Below are 10163 nucleotides of genomic sequence, written 5' to 3'. Positions count from 1 at the left end.
ATAATATGATTATCATGATATTTTAAGTCCACTACGCATGCTGTGTGAACAAATATTGTGGACCAGTGGTGTAGTAAGCCCAAACTTTTATTTTTTTTGGGGGGGGCGGGGGACAGATGTGAGGTCACGGGCAAAATTCATGAAAAGTTGTGAGCGAGCAAACATTATGATATTGTTATTACAACAATCCAATTTTGAGATAGATTTTAAAGAAATAATCAGAATCATTCAGCACAATTTGATTATATCAAAATATATTGCATCGATGATAATGAACTTGGGCATCTAATACCAGGTGACGAAGCTCCCAACACGTCCGGTATACTAGCAAGAAAAGAAGAAAAAACATCCGTTATCTTGTTTATCACTGCCAATGGCTGGTACGTGTCAAAGTACGGATACTCAAACAACACGTAACGCTTCGCTATAACAGTCACACTAGCGAAACCGAATCCAAACCGATATTTATGTCATTGGAAAGTACGTAATAGCCTTTTTTCGACTTGGAGAACGTTTCATAAAGAGTTACAACTGTTGTAACTGTGTCATTATGGCAACTTTCATGGCAACAGGGCCCAGCATCCAATCAAAAATCAAGGTTACCATGGTAGTTGCCATAATGGAAAAGTTACAACAGTTGTAACTGTACACGGGCCCTTGAGTCGTTTTTGACTGTGTAACTGGCGTAGCGGCGCGTTGCAACAATAAATGAATATTGACACCGGGCGCAAATACATGCTTATCAAAGTAGTCAATATGCCTAATTTAAAATGTAAGAAAAATAGATATCAGCGAAGGAATATCAGCCCGTTTATTCGTGACCATACAGGCTATAGATATTGAACTGTATCAGAACAGGGGAAGGGGGCACGTTTTCCCTATGAAAATTTGACAGCAAAAGGGGGTTTTCATCTTTGATTTAAGGGTCATTTCGTCCGCAAAAAATATGACAAGCAAAAAAAGGGGGGTCCTCACTTTGAAGGGAGTGCATAGGGCACATTTGGGTAAAAAATTGCATTACATTTAAAAAAAATGATTATGATGTGCCCCCCCCCACCGGGTCCGCCAGTGAAGTGGATATGAAAAGACAGAGTATACGCACAATATCATGCAAGTGAAAACAAACTTTAAAAAGTATCAAGTAAAAAAAAACAAGGCTGGAAAAAAAAATAATAAGCATACCAGGCAGTAAAATGAAAAAAAATTCGCCCCCAAGTCGCCATTACAACATATTATTACGAATTTGCTGGTTAGACAAATTATATTATCAAGCATAGACTGGGGTGCATGGCCTCCCAGGCCCCCCCCCCCCCCCCATTTCCACGACTAAGGAAAAAATATTTTTTTTAATATTATACAAGATCAGAGAGTCATCTTTTCATATTTTAGATGTCCAAAAAAAATTGTGCTCGCTCTCGGCTTTTTAGAGATTTCGCCCCAATGTTGGTCTCCCCTCCACGTTTTTTTTCTTTACACCATTGCTAATTTTTGTTACATAAGAACACTATTAATCACATCTAAAAAAAAAAAACATAATTTACACCCACAGTGTGACAAGATGTAGTCTTTCATATCCCCCCCCCCCACCACCCCGCCCTCCCATTGGAACCTCTGAAAAATATAGGAAAAATGGAAGAGAAATTTGCTCTCGAACACCATTTTTCCCCCTCAAAGATTGCCACCAGGCACCCCATTTTCATTCCATTCAGAAACAAAAAATATCAAACCCGGGGCCGACCATATCCCCGACCCCCACCACCATCAGTTCTCTCAAACAAATTATCCGGGCCAGTGGCGGACCGTGACCCCTAGGAGACAAAGCATTGGGGTGGGGGGCACGGCATTGTTCACAAACAATGCAGTGCCCCCCCCCCTCCGGGTCACGATCCGCTACTGATCCAGGCAATTTGCCTACACTTTTTCTAATTTATTGGATCTGTTTCATTATACCAATCTGTTTCATTATACCAGTTATAATAATCAATTGGCAATATAACAGTTAAAAGCTACTGAAATCCTTCAAACTGATTAGCTGATAGTGAAACTGATCATTTATTATTACAAGTCTGCATGGTCTCATCCCATATTTTTTTATCCTACTTCGTCTACAATCTGTTCGTCGGATTTTTTTTTTCATTTTCATTTTTACCATTCGTTTCGTACATTTTGATATAGGCCTACAAACAAAGCAGAAAAACGTACTCAGGCCTACACCAATTTTTTATGTACACAATATTCAAAATTATCATATAAACATAGGCGGATCCAGGGGGCCCGAGGCCCCCCCCCCCCCCTATTGGCGAAGCAAAAAAAGAAAAAAGGGGGAAAGAAAAAAAAGAAAAAGAAGGGGAAAGAGAGGAGAAAAAGAAGGGGAAACATAAGAGGAGGAAGACGAGTGAATAAAATAAGATGTGGGGAAGACTAAAATTTTCGCTCGCGCTTCGCGCTCGGATTACCTTGTAGGTGATTTACATATCTTTCTCAATATGGAGCTAAAATTACCAGGTTTTGAAGTCAATATACAAAGCAAATTACAGCTCAGAAATCGAACTTTCATTATCTTGTTTGATTTACAAGGTGATTTTTAAAAAAATTCTGTTTTATGGTCTGAATATTAAAATTTTATGCTCGCACTGCGCGCTCGCAAAATTTAATTTATCAGGTACCTGTTATTTTCCTGTTTTCGAATAAAGTTCTCAAAATATCCCTATTCAGGTCACATTGTCAAAAATTATTAGCTAACGCTGCACGCTCATATTGATTGGTGAGTTACATATATCTCAATATCAATATTTTATAACAGAACCTCAATTTCCTGACAGTTTATCAAAAAATTCGGCTTGCGATTTGCGCTCGTATTAATTGTTGAAAATATAATAACTCATGCATCTTATTCATAATTGCAAAACTGCTTTAAATGTCAAATTTTCAAGCCAAAATATTAACAGATTTCGCACTCTCATTAGGCCTATTAGATTTAATAAATAAGATATTAGTTTAATAATCAAACTGTCCTTTTTTCAGAATGGAATAACGAAAAGTTTAATCTCGCGCTTGGGAAGGGAAATATGAAGATAATTTTCATTTTCATATGATGACATAATGTTCTTAGAATGTCCCAGTCCTATGTCAAAACTCAAAGAAATAATATTGAAACATACTAGCTTTTTTTTAACTGATCCATATCCACCTCACAATTTTCCTTCAAAGTGCTTGAAATACAGAGCTTAAATTGACCCTTTTCAGATGGGAAAATCAAATATTTTAAGCTCGCGATTCGCGCTCGCTTTATTGATTTTCATGATAAAATAAGGAATTTAGAATGCCCAGATTCTAGATCGTGCATGTTTTTTTGTCAAATACGCAGCTTGTTCTATATTTAGATCATTATCCATTATACCAAAGATTTTCTGCTCGCGCTCGCATTATTAATGTTGAAAGATTTGCAATTACTCATCATTTTAATGATTTACAAAACATGAATAGAGTGTCCCATTTTTAAGTATAAATCTTGAATTATTCCGCTCTCGTTTCGCGCTCGCATCAATTGTTTAGTTATATAATTATCCTTATTACGACTACAAAAAGTGTTTAGGATTTCCATTCTTCTTGTAAAAATGTCAAAATTTTAAGCTCGCGCTTCGCGCTCGCATTGTTTGATTGTTGAAATATGTAAGGTCTCCATGGCTAACTGCAAAGTCGTTGAAGGTCAAGTCCACCTCAGAAAATGTTGATTTGAATAAATAGAGAAAAATCAAATTAGCAAAACACTGAAACTTTCATCAAAATCGGATGTAAAATTAGAAAGTTATGACATTTTAAACTTTTGCTTATTTTTCACTAAACAGTGATATGCACAGCACAAATGAGACAGTCGATGATGTCCATCACTCACTATTTCTTTTGTTTTTTATTGTTTAAATTATACAATATTTTTTTTTTAGATTTTACAATAAGGACCAACTTGACTGAATCATGTAGTATTAAACAATGCTCATTTAACATGTTCTGGGAGGAATTAATCGTTTTTTCACTCGACAATGAGGAGAAAAGTAAAATATTCCCTACTTTATGTGATAAAATACAAAAGAAATAATGAGTGGATGACGTCATTAGTCTCCTCATTTGCACACCAACCAGGATGTGCAGATAACTGTTTTGTGAAACTAAGCAAAACTTTAAGATGTCATAACTTTCTTATTTTACATCGGATTTGATGAAATTTTCAGTGTTATGCTTGTTGGTTTTTTCTCTTTTCATTCAAATCAACTTTTGTTGTGGTGGACTTGTCCTGTAACAGATCCTTTTTGGTCAGATCAAAACATAACAATTTCTGCTCGCAGTAATTGTTTAAGATACACATGGTTTAGGATCACAAACATTGCCAAGAATATCTAAATATTATGACAAAATACTTGAAATAAAAAAATAGCTCACGCTTTGCGCTCGCATTTTTTTGCTTATGAAATTATTATACATTTATGTTGATTTATTATAATAAAGCTTAGAAGTGACTATTAGGACTACCCCTTCAAAGAAACAAACAACAATCAACTTCGAGTGACCGATCGGGAAAATGTGGCCCCAAAATATTCCACCCCCCCTATGGTCTACATGGTCTACTTTCATTTAGTCTAATGCCATTCTGTCCATCAACATTTCGTCTAACAACAATTTGGTCAATTAAACATTTGGTCCAATTATCACTTCGTCTAATCACAATTTCGGCTCATATTCATTGATTTTGCACAATTTAAGACTTAATAATAATAGTCCAATTAGACCAAATGGTATATGGACTAAATGGTTATTGGACCAACTGGTCATTAGACGGAATGGCATTCGACTATGACCATGTGAGTGGACGAACTGATGGTAGACGAAATGATAGTAGACGAGTTGGCAATTGGACTAATGGACGAATTGGATTGAAATGTGTGGGGTGTGTAGCAAGTCTTGCAAAAATCTATTGAATGTCGAGTAAACTTCAGTTTACTAATACGATTAGTAATATAAAATATTATTTTGTATTTTTTTTTGGGGGGGTGAATTTAATTGCAATAATTGTTGGTGCACTCAGGCCTACTTGTAACAAGGAAATTTATTGTTTGCTACAATTACAAGGGCCCTAATAAGCAATTGCAAGTCTGCAACATGAATTTCATCAAATTGAAAATATTTTCTTAATTGCATTCACCTCCTTTTTTATATGGGATAGAAAGTGTTTCCAAACCAAACTTTCATTAATTTGACACAGTAAATAAACGAAGTGAAATTACCAACTTGATATTATTAGACCAATTAATTCATATCATACGAACTAATAGAAGATCAACTTAGCCCATGTTTAGAGTAAATAATATTATATAGCGCATAATATTGGTAATCTCTATGCGCTTAACAAATGAATCATCTACCACATAAGAGACCAAATTATTGATATGGTTTTCATTAAAAAATAAAATATTATTCTACATTAAACTAAGTATTGTGCTACATTGTAATAAACATTAAATTTACATATATCATTACATGGTATTAATTTGGTACTAAACATATTTGATAAAACTATATTAAACTATATTACGCTACAACAATGAAAAAAGATAGGTCTTGATTGATGTATGAGTAGGCCTATCTGAAGGGGTAGAGTAACTTATTAGGTAACTTAGGTGCATGGCATGCACTCGGGGGCGAGTGAAACTGAAACTCGATTGTCCCCTATAATATTTTTTTAATAAATGAAGAAATTCAGTATATAGATCTTCTCTAGGCCCTGCCGACCATGTTTCTTTTATTTACCCTCCACTCGACCCCCGCCCCCCCCCCAAAAAGAAAAAAAATCTTGGTGCCGCTCGCTCCTGCTGCGCTTGGATAATTCGCTTCGCGATCTAAAAATAGCCTAATATCCCACAATGCATCTCGTTTCTTCAAAAAGAGGCGCGTCAAGATGGCGGACACAGCTCTTGAAAGTTTGTATCAAGTTTATTGCTTTTACAATAATCTGTGTTGTATGCTTATTTGAGTAGATCATGAGATTGATGATGAAAGTGAGATAATGGACTGAATTAATTTTTGTATTAATGCTGCATCTCTGTGCTTCAAAATTGCAATTACTTTCATGACGGAATTCCTCGGCGCTGGTCATAGTGCGGTCCCATATATTGAAAACTATGTGGTAGATCTATCGTGTAATCATATTGGCGCAGTGTCATTGACTCATTGTATTGTAACTTTCATCGACTAAAGTATGCATGGAGAATGTGGCATTAAAAAGCCATTATTGTGGTTAAAGTAATTGCTGTCTTTATCCCGCAGGGTAACTAGACTCTAACTTCTAAATCTAAGTGGAAAAAAAACTGTCCCGGTCAAACAAGGAAGGAGTTAGAACTTTTATAGAAGGACAATCTCGACTCAATAATATCAAGACATGATTTGTCCTGGTTTAAACTATCCTTGTTTTCTGGGACAATCCCACTCACACTTAGCTAGACAGCTGGCAGCCGTCTGTTTCGAGGAGTCTTTTAACATTTTTTTTTTCTCCTCGTACACAGACAGCTCGCTATCGTGCACGCACCATTAGGGGACTTGCAATGCAAAATCCCCCCGTCGGGGCTCTTCAATTTTTGTCTTTAATGAATAAAAAAATTGACAATTATTGTCACCAAAATGCAAATTAATATTCCCTCTTGGCATTAATTGCCAAAAAACGGAGAAAAATCAAGTTAAAAGGAACAAAAACAGTGACTTACCTCGGTTGTCACGCAAATTCACTTCCCCGTTTTGTCCGATCTTAAGTACATAAACATATGGCCATTGAGTCCCTGTACAGATCGCGCTAGAACTTCGGTCTCTGTATTTGGTGACTGAAGCCAACGGAGTTCAGCTGAACAACCAACATAACAGAGACCGAAGCTTTTGGTCTAACACTTAGCTAGCCTGGAGGCGTCTGGGGAGTAAAAAACATTCACTTCGCACAACTAACAATTGTCCATAGACTGTGTACAACGGATAGATCGTCTCCGCACAGCGATTCGAAGACCGCTGATTGGTCAATCGCGCAGATCACGTCATGACCACGTGGTCCCAAAAATAATTCCTTCGGACTGCGTGCGGAAGTATCGATAGCGATAACGATATCTGGTCACGTTGTGTACGCCGTAAATAGTTTTGGTTCGTGATCGGATCGCTCCGGTATCGATCGAAAATTATCAAAACTCTGCAATTTCATGCATATTCACGCGACGCTCCGAAACCCGGAAGCCAATTGACTTTGTGCACGTTGCGATAGACTCTACAAATTCCAACGAACACGATGGCATATAGACGCTAATTCGTAAGATTTTGACGGAAAAGCAAGAAGTAATCAAAATTTGCTTACCTGTGCAGTATCGGTGAGAAAATAGATCCTCCGAGAATACCTTTCATGACTCATATAAAATACGGGAAAGTGAAATTCTAGGTCGATTTTGGTAAGAGGTGATAGAGAATTGCACACTTGTTTTGGTGGAATTCTGTGTGGGGAAATAAAAGGCTTGCACTGCGCATGCTTACTATATTTTCATTCATAAATTGGTTCTCGGCAGGGGCTGGATGACGTCATGTAATAAGCAAAAATGTACACGACCGCTACGTTCACGCTCCGCTATCCGTTGTACACAATTGTTCGTTGTGCTTCGTGGGCTTACTACCCAATGAAGCCTGGAGTTGGATCCATAAACATAAGACTCCGTATCGGAATGAGATTCCCACGATCCAACTTCCAAGTCAGGCTAGATCTCTAAATCAACACTTATCCGTTAAGTTTGGAGCCCAAATTCACGTAAATGGGCCCAAACCATATTAACCCCCCATTAGTATTAATCTAATTATGTTTATTGAATAAATAGTGCTAAATTTTAAAATTTTTAACAAGATTATTGGAAGACGGCAAGTCGTGAAAATGATGGTGAACTGGGGGAATTGAGATCAGGGAAACTATTATTGGCACTCTAAAAATCCCTATAATTGCTGTCTATGTCCTGCAGGGGTAAGTAAAAAATAAAAACTCCCCATAAACATGGACAATCTCAATTTATCAAAGCATGATTTGTCTTGGGTTTGTGCAGATATCCTTGCTTTCTGGGACAATGCCAATTTTTGTACTGGCGCCTCTACAACATGTAGTGTCTTTGATATGAATATAAATGGCGCGCCCTCTTTAGACAAAAATTTTCTTTATCACTTTTGCAATACGGCCCTCCTGAACCTCAAGAAAATTACAGGGAATAATTTGGATAAGTATTTTTGGTCGTAAGAGAAAAGCTCTCGACTAGGATCTGTACAGTCCTGTGTAAAAAGAATCTGCCAGACAAAAGACTTCATGTAAAGTAGTAGAAAGAAATGAGCAAATTGCGATGCAATACCATTAAAATTATTCCCTGTGGCAAAAGAACCGTTGTGGCCCAAGCTGGTGTTCCCTCATTGTTTTTTGTTTCTTTGCTATTCCAGCGTCAGCAGAGGCTTTGATGAGCTTGAGGAGTGCAGGGAAGGCTAAGCTTTCCCCGTCACCGGCCCCTAGTCCGAGTAAGGCGTCACCATCTAGGACTACTCCATCCGTGCCAAGGAGAGGGCATGTAAGTATGATGATAAAAATTCATTAGTGATAATGATGACAATCAAAACTGGTGATAATGATAATGATCATTGACATTTATGATTGTGATATTGATGATGATAACAGAGAGCTGCCAAGTACATGTAGTATGGATTTTCAGTATTTAGTACTGAAAATAGAGAAGAATACTGATGGTTTCATTGCAAAATACTGATTTCTAAAGTTTCCGTTTTATGTGTTGTCTGATGGTATTTCATTGAAAATACTGATATCATCATCAAAATACTGATTTTCAGCTTTAAAAATACTGAAATGTTCTTTTTCAGGTTGGCAGCTCTGGTATGATGAAAAAGTTCATTAGTGATAATGATGATAATCAAAATTAGTGATAATAATAAAGATCATTGATATTTATGATTGTGATATTGATGATAATCAAAATCATAAGGATGATAATTCTGATAACAGTGATCATAGTAATAATGATGGCAATGATGATGATTAAAAATACAGAAGAATAAGTTTTTACATTTGAATGTATCTGTTTCATTTTGTCATCCCAGCCCACGAGAATCCGGAAGAAAAATCGGAGGATATTCAACGATGATGAGGACACATCCATGTCTCCCATTAGGGCTTCACCAACCAAAAAAATCAAGATGTCACCATCTCAAAGAACAGTAAGATTTGATGTGTTTTTAATAAGAAGGGCTATTTCATTAATGCACTGGCTAGCAATCGTAATATCAAGGTTTATATGGAAGATAAATTGTAGCAAATTTACAACAACTATGTAAGTTTGATGAAACAGGCACCAGGTCATTCCAGCCCAACTTAAAGTATTATTTGTTAATACAATCGTGTTTTGGTAGGATTGCTCCATCAGTAATAATAATATTCTGCATTTATAGAGCGCTTAATACATTGGAACAATAATATTCTGCATTTATAGAGCGCTTAATACATTGGAACGACGTCTCTTAGCGCTTTACAGACATATTGTTACCCCCGTCATCAGATCCTTCTCCACTCCCTGGGGAGCATTCCAACAAGAGTCCCAAGACTCAATTGCTAGGCATTCTACATATAGGCTTTCACATCCTACCGGGTACCCATTTAACACCTGGGTGGAAAGTGGCGAAGTGTGGATTAACGCCTTGGCATACTGTTGTCTTGGAGGCCCTACAAGAAAAGTATAAACATTACAAATATAATTATCAGGGGTGTGAGAGTTCAGATTTTTATCTGATTTCAGATTTTTTTTGTTTTGATTTTCATTTCAGCTGAATTTCAGCTTATATTTGGCTTTCCTCTGTACAAAAAGTATTGGAGCTCTTTCTATTTCAGACTTTTTCAATACTCTTCAGCTTTTTTCAGATCTTTTTATTTGTGACCACTCACACCCCTGAATTATGAAAAGCATACAATGTAAAGTTAAGACAAACAACTTGGGAAGAAGAAAACACAAAATAACACAAAGGGCCAAATCATAAATTAAGGTTAGTATAATGCCAGAATAAGAGACTACATGAGGATTGTAACTGCCTGGGCATTTCTTTAAAAAATT

General features: G+C 36.6%; 1 protein-coding gene across 1 annotated transcript in view; it reads left to right on the top strand.

Moving 5' to 3' along the window:
- The first annotated feature begins 5890 nt into the window (after window positions 1-5890).
- Window positions 5891-10163, top strand: part of LOC121421524 (protein lin-9 homolog) — a 31441-nt gene continuing 27168 nt past the window's right edge. Inside the window, exons 1-3 of the mRNA XM_041616266.1 lie at window positions 5891-5972; window positions 8491-8615; window positions 9160-9276. Of these exons, the coding sequence (XP_041472200.1) occupies window positions 5951-5972; window positions 8491-8615; window positions 9160-9276 (264 nt within the window). The 5' untranslated portion in view covers window positions 5891-5950. The remainder of the gene's footprint in view (window positions 5973-8490; window positions 8616-9159; window positions 9277-10163) is intronic.

This window comes from Lytechinus variegatus, chromosome 9 (assembly GCF_018143015.1).
Source record: "Lytechinus variegatus isolate NC3 chromosome 9, Lvar_3.0, whole genome shotgun sequence".
In the NCBI taxonomy this organism is placed as follows: Eukaryota; Metazoa; Echinodermata; class Echinoidea; order Temnopleuroida; family Toxopneustidae; genus Lytechinus; species Lytechinus variegatus.
Note: the sequence above shows the minus strand (reverse complement) of the source record. Positions and strands in the feature narration are given on the sequence as shown.